Below are 27,559 nucleotides of genomic sequence, written 5' to 3' on the forward strand. Positions count from 1 at the left end.
AGCGCTGTCAGCCATATGAGCAGCGACGCCACAGTCACAACATCGTGCGTTTAAGGGGTTAGCGCCAGGTTTCTTGCATGTTCCCACTGATTGCAGCCTGATCCAGCAAAAATTAATGATGCATTCTGATGTGCAAAAAACATCCGTGGGGTGATTTATTTTCGTTTTTTTTTAAGACAACTTGCTGTCTTTTGTTTCTGATGCTTAACATACCCTTCAAGGCAACAGTGGAGGGGAGGGGGTAAGCAAATCCACAACATTGCTCCAGTGTTGAGCTCACAAACAAACTTCAGCACTCCCAAATAAGCAGAGAGGCAAAATGAAAGCAAGGGAAAGAGAAGGAGAGCGAGCATTACATTTACTGAAATTAAACATTTTCTCATCAGCCTGAGGGTGCAGCAGGCCCGCTAATGTATTATTCATTCCCACTTCACAAAGGAACATTAATCAATTATGAAGATATGAGGATCTTAAAGTATAGAGGAGAGATGAAGAGCGGCCCGTTCTTATTAATATGCGGCCGCAATCGAGCGCCCCTGCTTCCCTCCCCCCGCTACCGTGCTTCTCAAATCAATATTTTGCAGATTAATTTGAAGCGGTTGTGGCGAGATGGCGGATGGAAGGGAAAGGGGGGTTCTGAGGTCTGAATTAAGGTGAAGTGTTTTTTTTTTGTTTTTTTTTTTTTGTTTTTTAATTTATGTTTTTTGTTTGTTTCACTACTCAAGTGTGTATGCTAGCAATGTAAATAAGTTGGTGTTTTTTGCAATGCAATGCAACACACAAAATCACATTATGAGTAAGCCAACATAAGGCAGGTTGGAGACTTTTGGAATAATAATAAAACAAAAAATCTATTATTCAATATCAAAATTATGTTCCTATCCATATCAGATATCAATTCATAAAGCCATAAATCAATTATTTGAATGTATTTTCCCCATAGCAATAACTTTTACAAAATAACTGATTTATTGCACTCCGAATTGTTTTAATTTATATTTATACTTATCGAATTACAACTATGAATTTTCATCTCCTCCTTGCTGATGTCATGTTTGTATAAGTGATTATAACACATGTTACTTCCATAACCAAAAATAAACTAAACTAGACTAATGGCAATTTCTGGAGAAATTGTGTGGGAATGCTGAAAGCTGAATGCTAAGTATAAGTATACGTATAGAAATAGAAAAAAAGATAATTAAAAGTATGTATTGAAATAGAAAAAGATCATTTAAAAAAATGCCATTAATTTTATGCAATTTTTAGGAAAAATTCTATATTGGGATATATAGTTCTTTGTTTAAAATTATCTATCTGAAATTTTATGTATCAAATGTACTTCGGTGACGATATAAGTAAAAAGATAACAGCAGAGAGGAGATGCAGCACGGATGCAAATTTAACTACTTTAATCAATTTGTAATTGGAAAAGCATGTTAGTCTTTAATTAGTTAAAATGATTTTCCCTGGGTTTGTGATGGAGTTACTCATTTTCACCCTGGAAGTCGATTAAAATGAAGGAACGCTGAGGAGAATTAATGTTCTTATTCGCAGCCTTATTTACACATTGTCATCCATTTTGGCGAAAGGCTCTGGATCTATTTACTGTATAAATATGTTCACCTCTACACTCTAAATAGCAGCTTTCTCAGCCCACTTTTTAACATTTGGCACGTCTGTCCTCCTCATCCACTTGTTCTTCTCTCGTCTGCTTTCATAAATTCATTTTAGGTCAACACACTTTTCTTGTTTAATCTCTCTTATGATTACAGACAGAAAATGGATTATGGAGTGGTAATTTGCAACTAATATAAAACATCAAAACACCAGTTGCAGGGAGTGTTCAGTAAGGAAAAAATAGGGATGTTCGGTACCACTTTTTTTCAGACCAATATCAGTACGAGTAGTCACTGATACCGACACAATTATTAATTTTGATACATAAAATTTCCACAAAAAAGACCTATACAGTATATCCCAAGATAGCATTTTTTCCTTAAGCCCAAATCCCACGAGGGGGGCAAACGTTTGCAAGTGTTATTGATTATTACATTGATTAATCGAATAATTGGGTACAATTTTATTTTCCATTAAATTGTATTACAAAACAAATTTTCCCATTAATGCTAATTAACCAATTGCTTATTTTAATTGGTATTGTTTAGTGATGAAAACAACAACTAAACAAAAATGTAGCAATCTCACGCGAGAGGGATTGATGTTATACTTACCAACCTTTTTTAAACTAATTCAGGTCATTGTTTTCCCCCAAAAAAGTTTTCGAAACTCCTCTTTTGATTAAAAACAAAAAATCAGTCTGCTAATAATTACTGTTGAGAGGCTGATATAATTTGGACATTTTTAATCTAACAGTGGACGATTACGCAATTAAGACAGCTGTTGATTAATTTGATAGTTGATTGCGTGTTGATTAATCGATTTTTAAAATAGTCGATTCATTTGCTAATCGATTAGTAATTGATTAATTGATTAATTTAGACTATTCTAGTTGCAAATGTGTGTTTCTTATTGTTCGTCAGGGTTCATTGATGATCGCAACATTCGCTAAATGTTTGCCAGACGTTTGCCTCGTGTTTTAATTTTTTTTCTTGTTGCAAGGATGTTAGGTTAATTAGCATCGAACGATACGACCTTGAGCGAACCCTAATGAACTCTGACGCAAAATCAACATTCGCTACCTACGCAAACGTTCAGCCCCTCAGTGGAAAACGGGCTTTAACTGCATGAAATACAGTAAATGGCAAAATTATATTCTTCTAATTTCTACTTCCTGATTATAAAACAGGCACAAGAGGGCGCCCGATACTTGTATCAACCCCGTTGCGAGTACCGATACCTTGAACTAACTATTGACTCGATACCAATACCTGATACCTTAGGCGAATACATTTAAAGTGGCTCTATTCGGGCTGGGTATTGCCAACAACCTCATGATACAACATGTATCACGATACAGGAGTCACGATACGATACCTATCGCGATACAGTACGTGTATCCCAATACACATGGCCTTCAAGTCGATACATATCTTGATAATTTACATTACATTACACACATTTTTTTATGAAAACAATCATGTGTATATTTTTATTATGCTGGATGACAAAAATGCTCTCTTCTTTTAACTTAAGCAGCGCGTCCGGTTTACCGCTCGTGCCGTGCCAGGTCGATCCCGCAACTATATATTCCCGTATTGATTTTTTTGAGCACATTTCTACTTTCTACCCACCTGAGCATGAGTGTTGACAACCTCCTGTTGCAGCAGCAAAATGCTTGCTTGGAGTTTAGTGATGCTGAGGTCTTTCTCAGCTATTTCCTTCATGTTGTCTCCTTGAAGGCTTTGCAGACAGGATATCTCACTCTGCAAGTGTGCTAACTTCGCGTCGTCTTCAACTTTGTGACTTGCGATCTAAAATAAGGAAACCCAGAAGCACAAAAAGAATATTTAATTTTAATATGTAAACACTGTAGGGCTCTGAGATCTGCAGACTTGGGTCAATTAGTGGAACCCAGAATTCAAAGTAAACAGGAGTGAAGCAGCATTTAGATGTTATGCTGCACACAAAATAAATAAGCTGCCAACAGACAGAAAACAATAAACATTTTAAAACAGCTTCACATTCATGATGCATATTGCCTATTTGCTACAGATGTAAAAAAATATATAGTAAAGCACATTTGCGAATGTTATTGTGATTTTCTGTCAGACTGACACGGGCGACACGAGGTCATGCTGCGGAATGCGATGCCTCAACAAATAAACATGCATGCTTACACAAGTGGATAATAGTGTGGGCGAAAGAATGAAAACACTGCGCAGATGATAGCTGCTCATGTCATTGCGGATGAAAACATTTTGTATCACTAGGAATTCAAGTTGCATTGGTTGCATTGTTAAGGATATAAAGTTGTTTTAATTGGGGCTAAAAGGTTCCAGAGTACTGTAGCTGCATGCAAAGAAAAACATTGGTTGGTAAATGTTCACATTTTTGAGACATGCTCAAAGGGCAGACTAAAGGTGATGGTTTTGAAGGGAGTCTCATCTCATGGGAGGCTCTTACTGAGTTGTTGAGTAAGTATGTTGTTTTTTCATTGCTTGAATTTAAAATCTGTAAAAAAAAATAAAATAACATAACAAGGGTTGCAGCATGAAGCTCGCACAAGACTAGTGGCCCTCATTTTGCTGGAAAAGAATCCAGTGCAAACATGGGTACACAATTTCTTGGAAAAATTCTTATGAAAACATGTTCAAGGTTATGATGTTTCCATGGTCTGCATGAACTGTGATGGTAAATTAGTTGGTGAAAGCTGCTTAAAGTAACTTTTTGTCACTAAGAGAAGTATTTTATTAGTATAAAAAATTTTTTTTTTTTAAAAAGCATAATAATTGATTAAATGATTGTTGGAATGATTGATGGAACTTAGCCAAAATGGAAGGGAAAAGTACATTTTTACATGCATGCATTGACAATGTAATATTGAGTGATAGGCAACTGGTGGCACAAGGGCCGCATACGGCTCCTTGATTAATTTAAAAAAATAAAATAAATCAAGATGGGTTTTTTTTTACAAACCCCAAAAGATCCTGTAGAAAACACTGATAAAAGCTGAACAAATATTGACATTGAAAAAAATATATCTTGAATATGCAAATTCAAATATGCATTGACTGTAGTTTTAAATTGTAACATCACCATTCACCACTAGATGGCAGACATGGCTTATTTGCACTTACACCGTGTCTTATTTTATTTTATTTTATTGTGGATTTGGAATGATTTGCAGGACAAACACAGTACCTTTATAATGAGTGAGTGTTTACATGTGCCCTAAACATAGACAATAAAAACAGCAGTAGGTATAATTTAGCAACACCCAGCTCGGCACGTCCATGTTTGTTACCAGGAGCTCGGGAGATATGCCGGTAATTCAGCACACGTGCCTTAGTCTCTTGTTAAACCTGGCTGCACATGGAGCGCTTCGAGCATAGCTGCCAAACCAATATAGTAAAAAATTCAATAAAAAATAAAACTAAGAAAAGACTTTGCCGCCTCCAAGTCAGCAGTCTAAACAATAACATGCACACTGAAATAAGAAAGAAAAAAGTCATTTAGTCTTGTTTCATCTTTGAGTTAAATTCATAATCCGTCAAAATGATAACATGGTCGTTGTGCTGCAATTTATGACTATTTCAGTAATGGTTTAATCTGTCGATTATTTTTCCAATTAATTGATGAATCAGATTTTTTTTAAAGTGTAAATGTACATGTTTTCTTTAAAAAACAAACAAACAAACAAACAGTACATTATTTCAAATTGATAGTGCACAAGCATAAAATAATTATGATTAAGTTATTGGTTTGGTCTGTAGCATCACGAAAATAGGTACAATTTTTAAATATATTTTTTTAAACGATTCATCAATTATCAAAAATGTATTAACTCATTCTCTCCCAAAAATGCATAAATATGTTCTATTTTAAATATTACCATGGTTCCAGAAACATATTTATACATGTTTTATGTTTTTTTAATGCAAGAGCATACAGAAGGCTTTGATGCAGCCTCTGACCTGAAGAGCTCGCTTAAAGCAATGGTAGTTATTACAAAAAAGGGCCAGCAAGTAGCAGCAGAGTATAAGAGATCAACCAGGGCTTGTTTCAAAAAGCTCTTTCTCCACTGTTTTAAAGAGATTTGTGAATAAAAATTGAACTTAACTATGTTCTTATGCTAACTGCTGCAAAACGGAAACAGATATAAATATATGTTTTTTTCCTGATAAAAGAAGAGACTCTGATCTTTGTTTTGGTAGGTTCCATGTTTTTTATAGCAATAGAACACAATATTCTGTGGGCCTTGCAAAATCTGTCAAAATCCAGTAAAACAGCCGAGAGTGAAGGGGGTTGCTTCCGTGAAAATGGCTGTGAGTGAATGAGTTAATAATAATAATTGTTGCAAAAGTAATTGATTAGTTTTTGATTAATTGATTAATTGTTGCACCTCTATTTTTAATGCGGAATTCAAATGACCTTTGAGGAAAGCTAAAATATTGATAGTTTTAGAGGTGGACTCAGACATCTTATTTGCAACAATGCAGTTAGGGTGAGGAGTTACCGCTTCATTCTGTAAAGTTCTCTCCCTCGATTTGCAGGCCACATCAGATGTTATATGCTCAGTTTGCAGGCAGGTTGTTGGATCCTCCGTATCACAAGTGGTCTGGACAAGAGAACAAGAGCTGGAAGAAAATAAACATGCCAGTTGTTCACTTTTTAAAGCTCAGTTATGCATCTTTGAGTCCAATTCAATTGCATAATTTTTTTGTTTAATCAGTAGAAAAAATGAGAACCAACACAAAAACTACACTAAATTTACACTAAACAAAAAGACAATAAGGCTCAATTTTCAGGGGGAAAGGTAAAAAGTATTCCACCACTAACAAGAATGGTCTTGTTTTCGTTAAATTCAACAGAAATCTTCTATGTAGTTCCAATTTGATTCACAAGGCGCAAAAAGATGTCTCAAATGATGGCAACCAAAACTGATTTCTGTGTGTGTGCGCCCCAACTGTAAAAATATGCTAACTCTGCCCAGAAAACTCCTTAAGTCACCAGTGACAGCTGTCACACACCCGAGATGGCAAAGGAGAGGGAAAAAAACACATCACACAGTTCACAAACACACAGGCATAAAGAGGTATGCACAATCCCATGTGCACTCTCCCTCACTCTCTCTCTCTTATATACACACACACACACACACACACACACACACACAATTCGATATTTACTAGCCTGCTTAGATGAAACCTTGCACAGATTAAAAATGTTAAAACTCACATTTGATCAAGCGCGTCTGCACGTTGGTGCCAAGCAGCGAGGGGAAGGCGGCGTTTGACAAAAGTGACAAGAGTGTGAATAGAGAGCATTGAGAGTTAAATCGTTCACTTCGGCAAAACAAACTTTTCCGTCAAATGTTGTGAAAGCCAAAGATGACTTTAGATTACAGTCTGCTTCTGTTTCAAGCAAAAGAATGTGTCTCGCTATCATTTTCTATCAGACTATCACAACAAGGTGCCCCCGTTTTGAGTGATCACTTTGCAGAGCATTGTATTCAAGATAATAAAAACAAACAAAACAACAAGACAAACACAAACACTGTCAACAACAAGATGATGTATGTATTGTGCAGGGGAAAAATGTTGCAATAAAAAAAAATTTTTGTACTTGAACCTTTAAGGGAAATCGGTTCAATTAATTATTAAATCAATAATTGTTAATTATTAAATTAATAATCAATTGACTCATTAATTGAAAGAGACTCAAACTTAATATTTAAATTATGAGCGAGCCTGCGGAGCACTATATCTATTTTTGATAAGTTTATCAGGATAACAGATGAGAACCCCGTTGAATCAGTCATTAAAATGAAGGTTGTGCCCTTTAACAATTTTGCGAGTTCTTTGTTCAGCGTAGCGGTTGGTATTAATTGATAAAACACACACACAGTACACAATAAGGTTTTGATTTTGTGCATGTTTATTTTCTAATCTAGTTTGGAAAATCTACTTGGAACTTAAAAGAAGCAAAACTGTGATACTGTGATAGGAAATAGAAACAAAAACTAAAATGATAAAATAATCAAAGAAAAACAAACAAGAAAAGAGGAAACGGTGTTTAACGAGTTGATGGGACTTCCTAATCAAGCCAACATGGGATCCAACATTTAACCTAATTGCTTAACCCAAGAGAGAGAGAGAGAGAGAGAGAGAGAGAGAGAGAGAGAGAGAGAGAGAGAGAGAGAGAGAGAGAGAGAGACTCGATGGCTTCCGGGAGGCCGTCGCGTGTATTGGTCACGCGTGCCGTGTGCTGCCTTTTCATAGTGGGCTACCGCTAGTGTCCTCACCAGCGGTCCGGTCTCGGGTTACACAGAGGCGAGTTGGAAAATTACCAGGTTGAATTTGGACTTTTGTGAAGAATCATTAGATTGAATTTGGATCCCATGTTAACCGAGATTCTAAGGTCAAATTTAAATCAATGCAAACACGTAGTTGGACATACCAAAATAAATGTTACTTATTTTACTGTTAAAATGTGCACACAAATGAAAGTTAAGTGGAGAATATGCCACCCAAATGAAACACCTTCAAAATGATTCAACATTTCAAAAATGGCAAACACATAACATTTCATAATTCATTGTTCTGTTGCAAAATAAGACACTTAGTCAGGTTTCTGAAAAAAGGTTTTTTTTTTTTTTTCGTGTCAGTCAGTTTCCTGAATCCAAGCTGGGTGGGGGTGTCTGTGGAGGGGAGTCTGTTGGTCCCCCGACCCTCCAACTTGGTGGGCCCAGGACAAAGAAATGGATTCCCTTTGTCCTTGATGGCATTGTAAAACTTGCAACCGGCCGATAAACATTACAAACCTAACCAGTTAAGAATATGAAAAAAAATGAACAATGCATTCATTAGATTTTTTTTCCACAGCTTTATGTAATAAAAAAAACAACAACTACAGGTGTAATGATGAATCGAATAAACGACAACTAATCAATTATCAAAGTCATCTATAATCATTTTTTATCCTCGATTAATCGTTTAGATATCTACGGAGCCCCAAAAGTGACATGGGAGCAAAAAAAGAAATAGCTCTCATCAGGACGAACAAAATGTATTCTTTTGTCATGAGTATCCTATTATAAAAACAGCAATTACCACAACATGCGAGTGTGACTACTAGAGGCGACCAGAGATACTCGATATTTATAGTTTCTATTACAACTCTGCAATACGCAATTTTGAAACTTTCGGTTATACACACTGAATGAAATTGAAGCGTTGACCTGAAAATTTGAGTTTTGAAACTCTTGTTTATTAGCTATGCATACTGCATGTCATTACTGGAATGCCAGAAGGTCATCATGTTGACTGATGCCACAGCTGCTGTGATTATAAGAGTGTGCGCTGTCATATCTTTATGTTCCTAATGCATACAACAAATGAGGCTATATGACTATTGATTGTTATATATTATTAAGTAGCTGTGCATAAAAAGCAGTTGAAAGGTGGATTCCTATTTGGAGTCATTAGTGTCATGATGATTATTGTGTGACAAAGAAGAGTGTGTGTGTGATTGTGTGTGTGTTTTATTAAAGCAGGCTCTCGATTTCTCAACCTGTCACTCGGCCCAATTAGGCAAACGCTAACAAAATTTGTCATGAATATGCAGTAATAACATGCAAATTGCTCTTTACTGCCCTTGCCCCTTGTGCATGTGTGTGTATGCGTGTGTTGGCCTGTATGCGCATTTGCCCTCAGGCCAATAGACATTGGCTTTGTAAACCTAATTCTTTCTACACCATTACAGCAATAGGGCATAATTCATAAGAACAGAAACATTGAAATTAACTGACATATACGCACAAGAACGCACACAAATACACATGAAAATTGTACCCTTCACTATTCCCTTCACATGTTAAGGTTAATGCACAGCAGGTTTTTCTTTTATGTGTGCGAGTTCTCTCCTGCACATTTTATTGACACACACGCGCACAAACAAGTAGCTGGTCTGTTGCCTCCGTCTCCCTAGGGTGATATTTGACACAGCTTGGGTGCTGCCACAGCAATTAACCCCCTTGTTAATGAGAGAAGCTCTGTCAAGCAGCCAGATGGCACCGCCTGGCACATTGCCCGACACACACACATACAACCACACGGACATCTCACCCTGACACACCTAACTGTTGCTGATCCCCAGAGCTCCGTTTGTCTTTCATGGCTCTCCATCTTTCTCCATGAACTTGTCAGCCTGGCAGCTGTTTATCCATGACTCATCACGGCACGTCACAGGCAGGCAGCTGGGGAAACAGCAGGGAAGCAAAAGAGACGAGTTGAATCACGTAGAGAGGAGGCATCTCTTGAGAAGTATGCACGAAAGCGGTCGTGATTGATTGATGTAGTCATTAGAGCTGCTGTAGCACAAGCTAGGTCAGCTGTAACATTATGGATATGATCTGATTATTAGTTATGAGATCGTGCGACGGGGAGAGTGGTTATATCCTGCGAGGGTCCCCGCGCGAGCGGCCTACCACAGGGCCGGGTATTGATCAGTTAGCTCGAGCTAATAGGGGAAGAGGAGCCTGACCTGGGAAAGTCAATATAGAGAAAATGAGACACATCCGCATCCTGTTCTGAGAGAGACGTGCATGGCAGTGACTGAGAATGGGGGAGAGGGTAAAATTTGAGTCCTTGCAAATGACGTGTTCAGTTTGGACTTGTTTCCTTGTCTATTATGTAATTTAAAAAAAAAGGCCATATGGGATCATCAAGTATTGCCATAATTTAGATTGCACTCCTAACCATCTCAGGTTTCATATTCTTCCTTTGACAAAGAAAAAAAAAACATATATTGCAGAAGTGACTGACCAACCCATGTAATGTTCAGAGGTGTGCAACCAGTCCATTAAGTATGAAATCAGTGATGGATTTTCACCAAAATGTATGTGGACATGTTCAGACGTGCTAATTATATAACCCACAATATTTGTTTTATTTTATTCACGTCCTAAGGTTGCCCAAAGAGAAAAAAAAACACCAAATCACCAGACCCAAACAAAAACACCGACGGCAGCACGCTATGTTGCCATGTTTGACAGTTGCCTCCTTTTTAAAAAAAAAAATTGTTGTGGGAATTTGCATATTTGTCGCATAATGTTCATTATATGTTTATGTAGCAGAATACAAAAAATGTATTGTGTTTTCATATGATTCTAAGTTGCCACTAGGCATTTGTCAATATTACATTCTGACGGTATGAAAACTGTGAGCAAAAATATCACTGTGTCACGGTATCATGTATTAAAATTACACCTCCACAATTTCCTTTTTTTGAAATATGTGGGTAAACAAAATTAGCATTTTTCACAATATATTTATTTTTTCAAACTAAATATAGAATACTGTATTTGGTACGTTAACAAACATGTCCAATGTTAAGTGTAAATAAATGTTTCCAATCTTCTTCTGTTTAAAATTTTCGTAGTAAGTCACAGTGCCCCATCAATGGTAAGCTCTTTTTAGAACAGACCCCAACTACTCGTGCTGTCAACGTGACACATGTGCATGTTTTTTGGTAAATATATTTTGGCGACAATGGGTACACATTTTTGGGAAATTTTGTGACGTAGTATTTTTTTGTGTACGAGACAACTTGGAGAGCGATCCTTACGACGTGAAAAGTATAAAAAAATATTGTGAGTTCCTTTCAATTATTTTCAGACTACGATTATCAAATGTCTACACATGTACAAATATATTTTGGTGAAAATCCATGTCATAGTGATTGATACTTATTTGGCTTAAACTTTTTGCAGATAATCAGATGCCATTGATATTTGCACTTTTAATGTTCATGAAAACTGCCTAACAGAACAAAGGAAAATGAATTTTACAATCATGTGTTTCTTTAAATTATAAAAGTCACACAGGGGGACTTGTCAGGGGGTAAAACAAGTTATGCATGTATCTACCTTTATCAAGTGAGATTATGAATTCAATCAAAGTTTTTTTTTCCCCTCTGACTAACTTTTCCAACACTTTCTGGATAAGGAAAACAGCACCCGAGAAAACTCTCCGGGATATTTTACTAAAGGAAATTAAACAAATAAATAAAAAATATGATGGAGGCAGAAAGAAGAATAAAATGACACTCACTCATACATCAATACATTGATAGATCAGTGTGTGCATGTGTGTGTGCCCTGTACACCATTTGAACGGAATGTATAAATATAAAAATAAAATCTGTAGATAAACAAAAAACTGAGGGAGTGGAAGAGTAGATAAAAGACTGAGGATTTCACCACAAAGTTGTGCACGTAAGTACACACACCTGGCTGAGTGATGCCACCCTAGAGGGTGGCTTCAATCTGATGTGTTTAATGTTGACGCTGGTGGCAAGAAACACACACACACACACACACAACTCACCCGCTGTTTCAACCTGTCTGTCATTTCATTTCATGAGATCTGATTTACTCATTTCATTTATTTTATTATTACTATATGTGCAGCCATTTAAAGCGCTCAAGGTGCTAATGTAAATCCTCCCATGTATTTGGCATCCATTATGCCCCTCAGTTCAAATATGGCATAAATGCCAACAACTTGATGTGTGCCACAACCCTGATTTGGCTGGGAGCTTTAATTGGCTACGCTGTATACTGCCAAGCTACCCCCTCTGGTCACTCTCCCTCTATAATGGGATATGTTCTTAATTTTTCATATGACATCAGCTGATGGCACAAGATAATGGATGCTGTGTTAATTTCTATATAATGACAGCTAAACATTTGGGATTTTCTCATAAACTCCACACAAACTTTTGACTTTGGCTTAATAAGCTCATAAAAACAAACGCATGGTAGTGCAAATGATCAGACTGCAACGTTGCATCAAGTAGAAAAATCAACTATAAATTAGGCCCCTATATAACTGAACCAGTGGTTCATCAAACCCTGGGGTTTGATGAACCACTGGTTCAGGGGTTTGGCGGAGGTCTAGACGCACACCCGACTCAAATGATTTGTGATGATATGCCCGCTTAGCCATCATTGGCTGCAGGAGATCACACTACATTGCTTAGCCTATCTGTGCTGCAGAGAATTTGGTGTACTCAATAGTCGACTTGTGACTGTTGTGATGGTACGTCGTGTGATTTATTTATTATTGTAAATAATCCCTTCATACTATGTTAATCAAAAAAAGAAAGGGGTCAGACGAATATGTGCATTATGAATTCACATGTATAGCAAAAGGTATGGTGTACCACAAGGTTCAATTCTGGGGTTTCTGCTGTTTTCATTCTAACTGCTGGAACCTGAGTTTCAACTTACAAAAACAGTGGTGATTGTGGGGGAAAAAAACAATCACATTTAAATTTTCGATACAAAAGGGTTCAGTGAATGTGTATTGGAAACTGGTGGAGTTCAGTATCTCCAACATAGTTAAAAACCATTGAATTTAACTGTTAAGTCAAGTCAAGTCATGTTTATTTATATACAGCCCTCAATCACAAAAGAGTCTCAAATGTTCTCTCTAATGGATTACAAGCAAATAAATAAAAAAGATGAATCCTTAAAGTTGTGGGAATCTCAAGTACATGAGTATTAAGAATTCAATCCCAAAAAGTTATTGTTGTTTTATTGTCTTGTTTAGTGTGAAACTTAATAAAAAAATCACCCTCTCAAAGGGAGGCCTAAAACAGAGGCCTAGCAAGTCTTTAGGGTTTTTGCAGCACTGCGTGATGGTGGGAAACATCATTTAGGGATTTACATATTGCCATGGGGAGCGTACTGATGCGCTTATCTGCTGTGGAGCTCAGCCTCCCTGAGGAGGAGGAGCCAGTCCCTAAGGCCAACTTTACTGTCCCCCTCTGTCACCGCATGGGGAGATTTGTGTTTGTGTGCATGTAGTGATGTAGTCTCTCATGAAGTTAATGCTAGAGTGTTTTTTGAAACATGAAAAGAATACATACTTTTGGGACGGTCCAACAAATTGATCCAGTAACAAAGTCGTCAACTCAATCTCGGCCATCTGTGCAAAAACAAAAACAATTCACATTTTAAATTAGCTGCTCTGACATATTGACAGAGAGGTAATTTTGCTCATTTTAGGGTAATGAATGTTTTTTTTCTGGTGCCGTAAAGTGCAATCAAGCTTGACAGCACACACAGGGACTGAGGTGTAAACGGCACTCCCCCTGTCTTATTTCTCAAATTTAGCATCTTGATCACAGCGGCAAAAGGATGCGAGTTAGAGAAGGACATGAAATTCAGATACAAATTACAATGTTTTGCATCACTCAAAAAGTGATCAAGAAGAAGACTTCTGATTTTCTCTGACCATGATAGGCTCCACACAGGTTATAGAACCCCCAAAACGGACTAGACAAATTTAATGGCACCCTCAACACAATATTTGGTAGAACACCAATTAAAAAGAAAGAAATGAAATTGTACACATCTCAGTGGGAATTTTGCCCCATTCTTCTCAGCTATCAGATTTGAAGAGTGCCTCTTCCCAACTGGTGTTTTGAAATCTTACCACATCTGGACAAATTCTTCATTCTCAGTCTTAAGCCATTTTGGAAGGGTTGTGTGTTTTGGGTACCTGTCCGACTGTAAGACCCATGACCTCTGACAGAGACCAGCTTTCTAACACTGGCCCCTACAATGCCCCCAAACTTTTTTGGTAGTCTTTAGATTTCATATTGCACCATCAAGGCATCCAGTAGAAGCAGAAAGGTGACCACAACACTGAGTAAACCTCCACTATGTTTGGCCAAAGGGATTGTGTTTCTCTGAAGGTCTCATTTCATTTCGGTAAACAGTCAATGATGTGCTTGACCAAAAATCTCTACTTTGATTTTGGTGTCTGTGTCAGCAGTGGGGACTTGATGGGTCTCCTACCATTGTGTCCCTTTTAAATGGTGATGGAGAGTGCAATCCCACATTGTACCCTGTGTAGTGTGTAGGTGATCTTGAATTTATTTGGTAGTGGAGTGAGGAGTGAAATTTTTGTTGTTGCAATCTTTCATCAGTTCATCATTCTCTTCTGAACATGGAGGTGAGGATGGCTACAGTGCCATGGGCTGCAAATTTCAGTAGACACAGGAACATTCAGATCGTTGCCGATGGACTTGTAGCCTTGAGATTGTCCATGCTTTGCTACAATTTGGGGTTTCAAATCATTTGACAATTCTTTGCTTTTCTTACTTTTCTCCAAATCAGTGTGGTACACACAGACACACATTCTGCTCTTTTTAACTGGCTGCAAGTGTGATTTCTAAATTGCTAGCGCCTGTTACTTGTCATTGATTAGTTTAACTACAAATTAAAGGAGCATGCATGGGATGCGTGCACTACAATTATTTCTTACAATTTTGATAAGATGCAAACAATTTTGTCAAGCATATATTTGATATTCTGTGTGGAATGATCAGATTTGGCTTTGTGATGTTGTTGTTTTTTTTTTGGGGGGGGGGGGGGGTTCCCAATGCTAAATAAATAAATAAATACCTAAGAATTTGTAATTAATAATTTTTTTAGGAGAAGTGGTGCATATATTGTATGACAGAAGCACAGGGGTGCCAAAGGCTGTGGTAGTCATAGAAGCCCACAAGTGAGCAAACACAGGTAGAGTCAAAGCATTTTCAAAATATAGTTATTAACAAAATTAAAAAAATTGCATGAAATGGAGTGTATGAAAAAAACGAGAGAGCGAGAGCGAGAGCGAGAGCGAGAGCGAGAGCGAGAGCGAGAGCGAGAGCGAGAGCGAGAGCGAGAGCGAGAGCGAGAGCGAGAGCGAGAGCGAGAGCGAGATCGAGATCCGGTACTCTACTGGTGAAATATCTGGTACTCTATCGTTGAGGTGTGAGGGGTCATTCGGAGAAAAGGAAATCAATACTGACAGCAATGACTCATTGGTTAACGTGTGTGTGCGTGCATGTCTGTGTTTGTGTGTGATTTTTTTTTTTTATAATGGATGTGTATTATTAGAATATATGAATGTGACAAACTAAATGCAGCCTCATATTTGTATTCAATCTTGCTTTTTGCTACAACAGCATAACATGAGAAAAAAAAACTCCTATAATGAATTCAAGAATTGAAATAAATCTTAACAGAGACACATGTGCTTCTTGCCACACAATATTTCACCCCCCAAACATAAAAATTTATATTCCACTGAGAGGACCTGGCACACGTAGAGGTCAGTGGCTAATATAGAAGCACTGAATGAATATGTGCATGTCTTTATAAGCATACCTTATACCCTTGGGTTAGAAGGAGTTATGACCTGCTTACATTATTAAGGTGAGTAGTAGGCTATGTAGGGTGGCCTAAACAGCTAGTCAATTCATTACAGATGCAATCCCTTAAGTACATGAATAAGCGCACGGCCTCCTCTAATGCTCGGCTGCTCTCAACTGTAAAGGAGACAAAATATCGGTGTGATGCAGAGCACTTTAGATAAATCAGAAAAGGGAGAAAATTAATAATAAGGAATAAAACAACATTAGCTGATTAAGTATGTACGTGCAGAGAGACAGACATAATTTACAGGCAGCTAGGCCGGGTGTCCGGAATAAGGTCTCCTTACGGATCATCGTGCGCATGTGCATTCTGTTAGTAATCCTTCACCAGTGGTCGCAGTCTCATGAAAAGTCCTGCAACCTATGGAAATGATCCCCACGAAGGTTATAGCTGTGGTAAACCCATTTCTTTGTGGCAGGATTTATGAGATTATGTTTGTTTCCTGTCTTATAAAATGATATAATAAAAAATTAGAAAATATAAGATTATAGTTACATTCAAAATCATCAGTATTGGGGAAAAAATGCATGGACAATTGAATATAAGTTGCATCCCATATATACCTAATACTATACAGTATTGTAGTTTTGAAAGGAACATAAACACACACAAAAATAAATATAATAACGTCCTTGGCAATCAATAAACAATGTTGACACTATATTAAGACAAACAAAATTGACTCTGCTACCAAAGCTAAGTAAAATGCATACTGCATGAGATGTTCATACGGTTTGCATTGTATTAAAATATTCAATTAAATAATTAAATAAATAATTGAAGAAAAAGCAGAAGGGTACATTTGCTTAATCAACAGCAGCAGCAGCATTTGACTATTAGGATCTGCAGAAAAATTAATTGTTGAAGTCAGGTAATAAATTTGCGTCTATAAAAGGGTTCTATGTGTAGATGAACTGACACTGATGGCATTGTGATAAATAACAAATCCAAGAAATCATTCATGGAAATAGTTTACTTTCTTCTGCTGTCACTGTTCATATTTTCTTCCACTTTGCCCTCATTTTTATTCCTTTCTTAGCAGCGTCCAACCGTGTAACATTCCCGTCTTGTCCTTTCTCATCCACTTGCCCCTCACCCTCTCATCTTCTTCTTGTTTATTTCTCTAACTGAAAATAGCTATCCATTAATGCAATCATTTCATTTTTCCACTCTTCTCCATGCCTTTTGTCTGGAGCTAGGTCAACTGAAAACAACCAATGGAGGAAAAAAAAACAAAAGCAGAAATGTGCATGTGTTTGTGTCAGAAGCTGCCTTTTGGAAAATGTCAAGGCCTGCACGTTTAAAGCGAGTGTTTACAAAAATTAAGAGGATAGTTTTGTTCATTATTTAGCTAGAGGCATGTGAAATGCAACAAGGATGATAGAATAGACATGGGATGGGCAACTTAAATGATGGAAGTGGGGGGTTGGGGGGTAGAGTATTTCATCAGTGCTACACAGTAAAATTCTGTAGAATAAATTTGACTCTAATTAAAATCAGTTCCGATGACGTCACCACACGCGCGACATTTCCGTGCGCCATGAGCAACAAACATGGCGCCAAGTTTGTTGACATTTCCAAGAAAAGCTAACAACAGAGCAACTTGCAATATTTGCAAATTGGATATTTCTTATAAGGGAGGAAATACTACTACGATGCAAGAGCATTTGCACACACAGCATGCGATAACTGTCTGTTGTGTTTGTGAGCGCTCCGGAGTCCGGAGGGATCAACACAGCAGCAACGGCCGCCAGCAATGCAAGCGTTCCGGTACTGGTAGTAACTATATTAGCACCAGTTTGCCTTTATGTGAAACGTGCAGTTAGTTACTAACTGCTAATGTTAAAGCCCGTGTCTCACTAAATGGCGCCGGCTTGAGAGGGTAAATGCCTGCGAGTGTTGTGTTGTTGTTTTTTCATCAGGGTCCATTCAAGGTTGCAAAACGTGCAAAATGTGCAAAGACGTACAAAACGAACCATGAATTCCAAACATTCTGATTCTGCTCATGGGCAACTCACAGGAGTCACATACCAGTCTACTGGCTGCGTCTGTTTTGACTGAGGAAGAGAAGAGGAGTTTTTGAGTGCTCATTTCATATGAGTGTTGAAATGTTACTGGAGTTGGACATTATTGTCACAAAATAATCTAGATTGTATTTTGTAAATTTCTACCGAAGATAAAAAAAAATTAAATGTTCTGTTCCGTTCCATTCCGTTCCGTCTTCAATTCCGCTTATCCGGGGTCGGGTCGCAGGGGCAGCAGCTTTAGCAGGGAAGCCCAGACTTCCCTCTCCCCAGCCACTTCAGCCAGCTCCTCCGATGGGATCCCAAGGCGTTCCCAAGCCAGCCGTGAGACGTAGTCTCTCCAGCGTGTCCTGGGTCGTCCCCGGGGCCTCCTGCCGGTAGGACATGCCCGGAACACCTCCCCAGGGAGGCGCCCAGGAGGCATCCGAACCAGATGCCCGAGCCACCTCAACTGGTTCCTCTCAACGTGGAGGAGTAGCGGCTCGACGCTGAGTCCCTCCCGAATGACCGAGCTTCTCACCCTATCTCTAAGGGAGAGCCCGGCTACCCTGCGGAGGAAACTCATTTCGGCCGCTTGTATCCGGGATCTTGTTCTTTCGGTCACGACCCACAGCTCGTGACCATAGGTGAGGGCAGGAACGTAGATCGACCGGTAAATCGAGAGCTTTGCCTTTCGGCTCAGCTCCTTCTTCACCACAACGGACCGATACAGCGTCCGCATCACTGCAGACGCTGCACCGATCCGTCTGTCGATCTCCCGCTCTAACCTACCCTCACTCGTGAACAAGACCCCAAGATACTTGAACTCCTCCACTTGGGGCAGGACCTCATCCCCGACCCGCAGAGGGCACTCCACCCTTTTCCAACTGAGGACCATGGTCTCGGATTTGGAGGTGCTGATCCTCATCCCAACCGCTTCACACTCGGCTGCGAACCGCTCCAGCGAGAGCTGGAGATCACGGCTTGAAGAAGCCAACAGCACCACATCATCTGCAAAAAGCAGAGATGCAATGTTGAGGCCACCAAACCGGACCCCCTCGACACTCCGGCTGCGCCTAGAAATTCTGTCCATAAAAGTTACGAACAGAATCGGTGACAAAGGGCAACCTTGGCGGAGTCCGACCCTCACAGGAAACAAATTCGACTTACTGCCGGCAATGCGGACCAAACTCTGACATCGGTCGTACAGGGACCGAATAGCCCGTATCAGGGGGCCCGGTACCCCATACTCCCGAAGCACCCCCCACAGGACTCCCCGAGGGACACGGTCAAACGCCTTCTCCAAGTCCACAAAGCACATGTGGACTGGTTGGGCGAACACGCACCCTCAAGGATCCTGCTGAGGGTGTAGAGCTGGTCCACTGTTCCACGGCCGGGACGAAAACCACACTGATCCTCCTGAATCCGAGATTCAACTTCCCGACGGATCCTCCTCTGCAGCACCCCTGAATAGACCTTACCTGGGAGGCTGAGGAGTCTGATCCCTCTAAAGTTGCAACATATCCTCCGGTCCCCCTTCTTAAAAAGAGGAACCACCACCCCGGTCTGCCAATCCAGAGGCACTGTCCCTGATGTCCACGCGATGTTGTAGAGACGTGTCAACCACGACAGCCCCACTACATCCAGAGCCTTTAGGAACTCCGGGCGAACCTCATCCACCCCCGAGGCCCTGCCACCGAGAAGCTTTCCAACCACTTCAGTGACTTCGACCCCAGAGATAGGGGGGCCCACCTCAGAGTCCCCAGACCCTGCTTCCTCAAAGGAAGGTGTGTTGGTGGAATTGAGGAGGTCTTCGAAGTATTCTCCCCACCGATTCACGACGTCCCAAGTCGAGGTCAACAGCACCCCATCTCCACTATACACAGTGTTAATGGCGCACTGCTTTCCTCTCCTGAGACGCCGGATGGTGGACCAGAATTTCCTCGAAGCCGTCCGGAAGTCGTTCTCCATGGCCTCACCGAACTCCTCCCATGTCCGAGTTTTTGCCTCAGCGACCACCGAAGCCGCATTCCGCTTGGCCAGCCGGTACCTGTCAGCAGCCTCCGGAGTCCCACAGGCCAAAAAGGCTCAATAGGACTCCTTCTTCAGCTTGACGCCATCCCTTAGGATTGCCGCCCCGACAGGCACCAACCACCTTACGGCCACAGCTCTGATCGGCCGCTTCAACAATGGAAGCACGGAACATGGTCCATTCGGACTCAACGTCCCCCGCCTGCCCCGGGACAATGGAGAAGCTCTGCCGGAGGTGGGCGTTGAAACTCTTTCTGACAGGGGATTCTGCCAGACGTTCCCAGCAGACCCTCACAATACGTTTGGGCCCGCCTGGTCGGACCAGCATCTTACCCCGCCATCGGAGCCAACACACCACCAGGTGGTGATCAGTTGACAGCTCCGCCCCTCTCTTAACCCGAGTGTCCAACACATACGGCCGCAAATCCGATGACACGACTACAAAGTCGATCATCGAACTGCGGCCTAGGGTGTCCTGGTGCCAAGTGCACATATGGACACCCTTGTGCTTGAACATGGTGTTCGTTATGGACAGTCCGTGACGAGCACAGAAGTCCAACAACAAAACACCGCTCGGGTTTTGATCGGGGGGGCCGTTCCTCCCAATCACGGCCCTCCAGGTCTCACTGTCATTACCCACGTGAGCGTTGAAGTCCCCCAGCAGAACGAGGGAGTCCCCGGGGGGAGCGCTCTCCAGCACACCCTCCAAGGACTCCAGAAAGGGTGGGTACTCTGAGCTGTTGTTCGGTGCATAAGCACGAACAACAGTCAGGACCCGTAGGCGGAGGGAGGCTACCCTCTCGTTCACCGGGGTAAACCCCAACGCACAGGCGCCTAGCCGGGGGGCAATGAGTATGCCCACACCTGCTCTGCGCCTCTCATCGTGGGCAACTCCAGAGTGGAAGAGGGTCCAGCCCCTCTCGAGAGGATTGGTACCAGAACCCAAGCCGTGTGTGGAGGTGAGTCCGACTATATCTAGTCGGAACTTCTCAGCCTCGCACATCAGCTTGGGCTCCTTCCCTGTCAGAGAGGTGACATTCCATGTCCCCAGAACAAGCTTCAGTAGCCGAGGGTCGGACCGCCAAGGCCCCCGCCTTTGGCTGCCACCCAACTCACTGCGCACCTGACCCCTTTGGCCCCTTCCACCGATGGTGAGCCCATGGGAAGGGGGACCCACGTTGCCTTTTCGGGCTGTGCCCGGCCGGGCCCCATGGGTGTAGGCCTGGCCACCAGACGCTCGCCTTCGAGCCCCACCTCCAGGCCTAGCTCCAGAGGGGTGACCCGCGTCCGGGCAAGGGAAACGAAAATCCAAAGTTTGTGTTCATCATTGGGGTCATTTTTTAAATGTAGTTATGTTTATTTTCAAATATTTTTTCTTTCTTTCTTTCTTTACTTTTTTTTCTGGGGACCCCATTGAGGAGTCCTCGAATGCGGACCTCTTAAAACTTCACTGTTGGATTTGTAAGGCCATGTTACTTTTAAACATGTCTCTTGTTTACAAATACAACTACGACATAAAAAAGTGGATGCTAATCTATGTTTATTCACCTTTAAAAAAAGAATCAATAAGAGAATCGATAATGAATCGAATCGTTAAACTGAATCGAAAACGGATTTGGAATTGTAAAAATCTTATCAATTCCCATCCCTAATCAAGGGTTGAGGATCAAACTCACTTCAGTTTGGGAGACAGCCGATCTACTCCCTGAGCCACACAGCTCCTGATGTGTGCTAGCAGTGTTCCCTCGCTATAACGCAGTTCACTTTTTACGGCCTCGTTTCGCTGATTTTTTTTTGGGTGCAAATTTGCATGCTTTTTTTTTTTACAGTAATGTACCTATTTTATAAAATTTATGAAAGTTTGAACATTGAGAATGTTTAAACGAGATAAATGTGAGAAAATGTAAATGCCTCGATGAGAAAAGTGGATAAACTGTGTGGTAAGGGGTTTTAGAGCCTTAAAACATTCATAATAAATGTAAAACGTAACGCTGACTACTTTGCGGATTTCATTTATTGTGGGTATTTTTTGGAACCTACTCCAGCGAAAAACAAGGGAACACTGTATATCGCTCATTAACTGGAATCTTCCTAACATCATTTTGGTCTCCTCTTGGAGATAAGCAAACAGTAGGAGGGACATAGCTCAGGTGGCAGTGTGGCAGGCTCCCAAGTTGAAGGTCGTGAGTTAATTCCTCAACCCTGACTTTTATTTGTTTTCCAATTCTTTATTATACTATCTTCCAAGTGTGAATATTAGCTTACTCAAAACTGAGTCTATTTGTTCCCACTCTAAATAGAGTCAAATTTACATTAAATAGTCAAATTTACTCTAACGAATTTACTGTGTACTGGGGGCCACATAAGACCATGATGACAAAAGTGGCATTTTAAAGTGAAAGTCAACCTAAAATGTTTCTAAAAGTACAGTAATATGTTTTATGCAGCCCCACTAGTCTAAACACTAGGTTCTGATTACGACAATATTGTGTTTGTGGAATCAATCATTCTGATAGAGCAGCCATTTTGCCACTTGCTGTCGACTGAACATTACATCACAATTGCTCAGGGTTCGACCAATCACGGCTCACCTGTTTTTGATTGGTTGTTTTGTTCACAAAAAACGTTGAACATGGGTGTGTACACTTTAGTTTTAAAACTGAGATCAGCCAGGATCTCTGAATGTACTGTTCAATTTTGGGAATTCCACTGGGAGTTCCACTACAAGGAAAACTTTTATTTAGGTTGGGTCGCTGCAAATAACACAAATGACCAATGGAGATTTTGGGTGTGAGTTTGACCTTTAGTGGCAGACTTAATTGTAAAATATAAATATTAAAAACATGATAAAAGAGTGCATAAATTGGTTTGCAAATCACTGCGAAAAATAACCAAAAAAATCAGCTAAGCCAGCCTTGTATCTCGAAAAACTCTAAAGTCGGAGAACCATTACTAACTTTTATTAAGAAAGTCATAACGTACAATTTTTACTTACAGTCGTTACCAAATTTTACCTTAAAAATGTGTCCACTAAATAATTTGATTTTATATGCATTATAAAACAATAATTCCGCTAATAGGACAGCCTCTACCGTTGCAGTGTTTCAGATGCACTAGTACTTACAGTTCCATTCCGAGGCTGATATATTAACAAAGGTTTACGAGGGCAGAGCAGTACATATGTAAGTTTGGCCTTATGACTGACCTTACAATGCACTTAGTATCCTGTACAGGGAGTAATGCTGCAGCCACTCCCACAAGCCATTTATTTCAGCTAAAGACCGCCAAGCACTCATAAATCAGCATTAGGAACCTCTCTCAGCCTTGCACTCTCATTTAAATCTCCACATTTTCTTGTCTTTCATTCTATCTTTTTGCCTGATTAACTCACTTTTGATTTCCCCCCTAATAGTTAAATACTACACAACTGGAATGTCTGAACTCTGCTTTACTTGAAAAAGATGCTCTTGTAAATGTTTCATTCTACCAGTTGTTTATGTTGTACACCTATTACACCCCCTACTCCATTCACTTTGAAAATTCCTTCGACTGCAGATAGAGACAGCGTCCCTGAAATGTCTACGCTGGTATCGGCACCTCTATTGATTTTAATTAGGTTAATTAGTTAATTATTTCAGGATCAACTGGGGGCATCCATTACTTCACAGTGATGGGAATTGTGTGTATGCATGTGTGTGTGCGGTGCGGTAGTGAGGGAGGGTCTCTTTTGGTCATGGCGGGACAGTGGAGTTAATATGGTAATGAAGACGATAAATTATCACTCACAGAAAAGTCATTAACAACAACATTAACATAGTCAACCACCACAACCCCTTGACCTCCCGTGATCTCTCGCACATCTGTTTCGTTTTCTGTCCAAGCAGCTGCTCCTTCAGCACATATGTGTGAATTTGTGTAAGAGTTGCACAAGGGAGTTTTTAATGCTGAGCGTATAACTGAATTCACATCTTATCATGTTGACTTCAACAATATAACAGTATTATTTTTGTACATATTAATATTACATTGTCTTGCCTGAAGTCTAAATACGCTCCCCATGCTCAGGCTTGCACAATAGGACTACATGAACTTTAATCACATGTAAACTGCTTCTATTGATCACCGTCAACGATGGTGTGCACAATTATGAATGCCTATTTGAAGTCATCCCTTTACATTGAAGAAATACTCAAAAAAATTCTAGTATTCGATCGATCATCTGTTTCGGAGATTGCTTTGTATGGCATTTGGAGTGTTACAATTCTATATGCTAGAATTGGATTAAGTGCCCTTTTGATCACTTGTGCAAGCGCAGGTGCAGAAAAAAATGAAATGACATCACTAAAAAAGCGGAATCAAACAAAAAGTAAGAGAATAATAGTATCAATGGGTATTTTTTATGGTGAGCAGAGAGCAAGAAAAAACAGTTCTCTTCACTTGTCATCCAAAGCTGAAAATACCCTGCAACATTAATTGAACAATTGTGTTCAAGGATGAGTTATTGTTTCAAGTTTACGTCAAGTTTTGTAAAATCAACACAATATCTTAGACCCCTGACTCTATATGCCGTAACTTCTCAAGAATAACACACACCCTTGTATGTTACATCTCCCCCAAATCACTGTTCACAAGCAGTTTTATCTCTACTCATGTCCTGATTTGCTGGTACACATGCTCAAAAAAATGTTATGCATATGCTGCCATTTTTTTCAGCATGTGTGAATAGAAATTTCACTTGTTCACACTTGCGTGACTGAATGTTTTGAATGCACCCTCTAACACAGTCTCACTATACAATAAGACATGGTGGCTTTAAGTCACTCTTTAATTCAATGCTTTGGTCAATCTCAATCTGCTTACTTTCCTGGTTTAAAGAAAGACTGTTGTCATTATGAACGGACAACGGCGCGGCTGGGACAGCAGACACCTCTGACGCCGGCCCAGGGAGAAAGGGCCGCCGGCAGGATGAAAGGCTAGTGTAAGCACTACAAAGAGCATCAAATTGCACATGCGTACCAACAATTTTGTAGCATAAGGTATGAACCAAAGAAACTAACGCCTGGCCATTTGACCACGGGGCCAGAGGGAGTGCAGAGGGCCACCACTGAAAGGGACCCATTGCTCATTTGAGAGTTCAACAGCAGATGTGTTTTACTGTCAATAAACAGAGTGGAATGACTCAACATGATCCTTGGAAGATATGACAACATATAATATGATTGCGCCCATGATGCTCTGTGATCCATGTTTAGAAGCAAAAATTATATTGAGAGAGTAATATGAAACATTAAATATCACATCATTGGAACGAAAGTATACCTTCTTTTTCTTTCTTTTTTTTCTTTTCTTTTTTTTCGTAAAGCAAAAAAATTGTCATTCTCAAGAAGAATGTGGAGAGAGATTTCCATCCATCATCTACCGCTTATCCGGGGTCGGGTCGCGGGGGCAGCAGCTTTAGCAGGGAAGCCAGACTTCCCTCTCCCCAGCCACTTCAACCAGCTCCTCCGACAGGATCCCAAGGCGTTCCCAGGCCAGCCGAGAGACGTAGTCTCTCCAGCGTGTCCTGGGCCATCCCCGGGGCCTCCCGCTGGTGGGTCATGCCCGGAACACCTCCTCAGGGAGGCGTCCAGGAGGCAACCGAACCAGATGCCCGAGCCACCTCAACTGGTTCCTCTCAACGCGGAGGAGTAGCAGCTCGACACTGAGTCCAACCCGGATGACCGAGCTTCTCACCCTATCTCTAAGGGAGAGCCCGGCTACCCTGAGGAGGAAACTCATTTTGGCCGCTTGTATCCGGGATCTTGTTCTTTCGGTCACGACCCACAGCTCGTGACCATAGGTGAGGGCAGGAATGTAGATCGACCGGTAAATCGAGAGCTTTGCCTTTCGGCTCAGCTCCTTCATTACCACAACGGACCAATACAGAGTCCGCATCACTGCAGACGCTGCACCGATCCGCCTGTCGATCTCCCGCTCCAACCTACCCTCACTCGTGAACAAGACCCCAAGATACTTGAACTCCTCCACTTGGGGCAGGATCGCATCCCCGACCCGGAGAGGGCACTCCACCCTTTTCCGACTGAGGACCATGGTCTCGGATTTGGAGGTGCTGATTTTCATCCCAACCGCTTCACACTCGGCTGCGAACCGCTCCAGTGAGAGTTGGCGATCACGGCTTGAAGAATCCAACAGCAGAGCATCATCTGCAAAAAGCAGAGATGCAACGCCTCGGCTGCGCCTAAAAATTCTGTCCATAAAACTTATAAACAGAATGGGTGACAAAGGGCAACCTTGGCAGAGTCCAACCCTCGCTGGAAACGAATTTGACTTACAATGCGGACCAAACTCTGTACCCCATACTCCCGAAGCACCCCCCACAGGACTCCCCGAGGGACACGGTCAAACGCCTTCTCCAAGTCCACATAGCACATGTGGACTGGTTGGGCGAACTCCCACGCACCCTCGAGGACCCCGCCGAGGGTGTAGAGCTGGTCCACTGTTCCACGGCCGGGACGAAAACCACACTGCTCCTCCTGAATCCGAGATTTGACTTCTCGACGGACCCTCCTCTCCAGCACCCCTGAATAGACCTACCTAGGAGGCTGAGGGGTGTAATCCCTCTATAGTTGGAACACACCATCCGGTCCCCCCTTCTTAAAAAGGGGGACCACCACCCTGGTCTGCCAATCCAGAGGCACTGTCCCCGATGTCCATGTGATGTTGTAGAGGCGTGTCAACCACGAAAGCCCCACAACATCCAGAGCCTTTAGGAACTCCGGGCGGATCTCATCCACCCCCGGGGCCCTGCCACAGAGGAGCTTTCCAACCACCTCAGTGACTTCGACCCCAGAGATAGGGAAGCCCACCTCAGAGTCCCCAGACCCTGCTTCCTCAAAGGAAGGCGTGTCGGTAGAATTGAGGAGGTCTTCGAAGTATTCTCCCCACCGATTCACGACGTCCCGAGTCGAGGTCAGCAGCACCCCATCTCCACTATACACAGTGTTAATGGCGCACTGCTTTCCTCTCCTTTTTTTTTCCTCTCCTGAGACGCCGGATGGTGGACCAGAATTTCTTTGAAGCCGTCCGGAAGTCGTTTTCCATGGCCTCACCGAAACTCCTCCCCTGTCCCGAGTTTTTGCCTCAGCGACCGCTGAAGCCGCATTCCGCTTGGCCAGCCGGTACCTGTCAGCAGCCTCCGGAGTCCCACAGGCCAAAAAGGCCCAATAGGTCTCCTTCTTCAGCTTGACGGCATCCCTTACCGCTGGTGTCCACCGTGTCCGGGCAAGGGAAACGAAGATCCAAAGTTTGTGTTCATCATTGGGGTCTTTTGAGCCATGCTTTGTCTGGTCCCTCACCTCGGACCTGTTTGCCATGGGTGACCCTACCAGGGGCATGAAGCCCCAGACAACATAGCTCCTAGGCTCATTGGGACACACAAACCCCTCCACCACCATAAGGTGATGACTCACGGAGGGGACAGAGTCTTTCTGGTAAATGAACGATTTACTGACTATAAATACTGCAGTTGTATTTTAAAGGTAAGACACAAATAATTACAGCTATACATCATATTGCAGATGACAGAAGAACAAAATGTTCTATCAAAAGAGCACGCAATCTCAAAAAG

At 41.4% G+C, this 27,559-nt stretch overlaps 1 protein-coding gene across 2 annotated transcripts in view; it reads right to left on the bottom strand.

The window, feature by feature from the left end:
• Nucleotides 1-27,559, bottom strand: part of LOC147155590 (uncharacterized) — a 144,172-nt gene that overhangs the window by 102,114 nt on the left and 14,499 nt on the right. For both annotated transcript variants that reach the window (XR_015092119.1, XM_086066231.1), the window contains exons 2-5: nt 13,558-13,616; nt 9,760-9,880; nt 6,140-6,260; nt 3,255-3,434 (exon numbers count right to left, since the gene is read on the bottom strand). Coding sequence is in view for 1 of the 2 variants with exons in the window: in XM_086066231.1 (XP_085922357.1) it covers nt 3,255-3,434; nt 6,140-6,260; nt 9,760-9,809 (351 nt within the window). In the remaining variant the exon portion in view is untranslated. The remainder of the gene's footprint in view (nt 1-3,254; nt 3,435-6,139; nt 6,261-9,759; nt 9,881-13,557; nt 13,617-27,559) is intronic.

The sequence above is a fragment of the Leptonotus elevatus genome, chromosome 21 (genome assembly GCF_054856555.1).
Source record: "Leptonotus elevatus isolate MCC_2025b chromosome 21, RoL_Lele_1.0, whole genome shotgun sequence".
In the NCBI taxonomy this organism is placed as follows: Eukaryota; Metazoa; Chordata; class Actinopteri; order Syngnathiformes; family Syngnathidae; genus Leptonotus; species Leptonotus elevatus.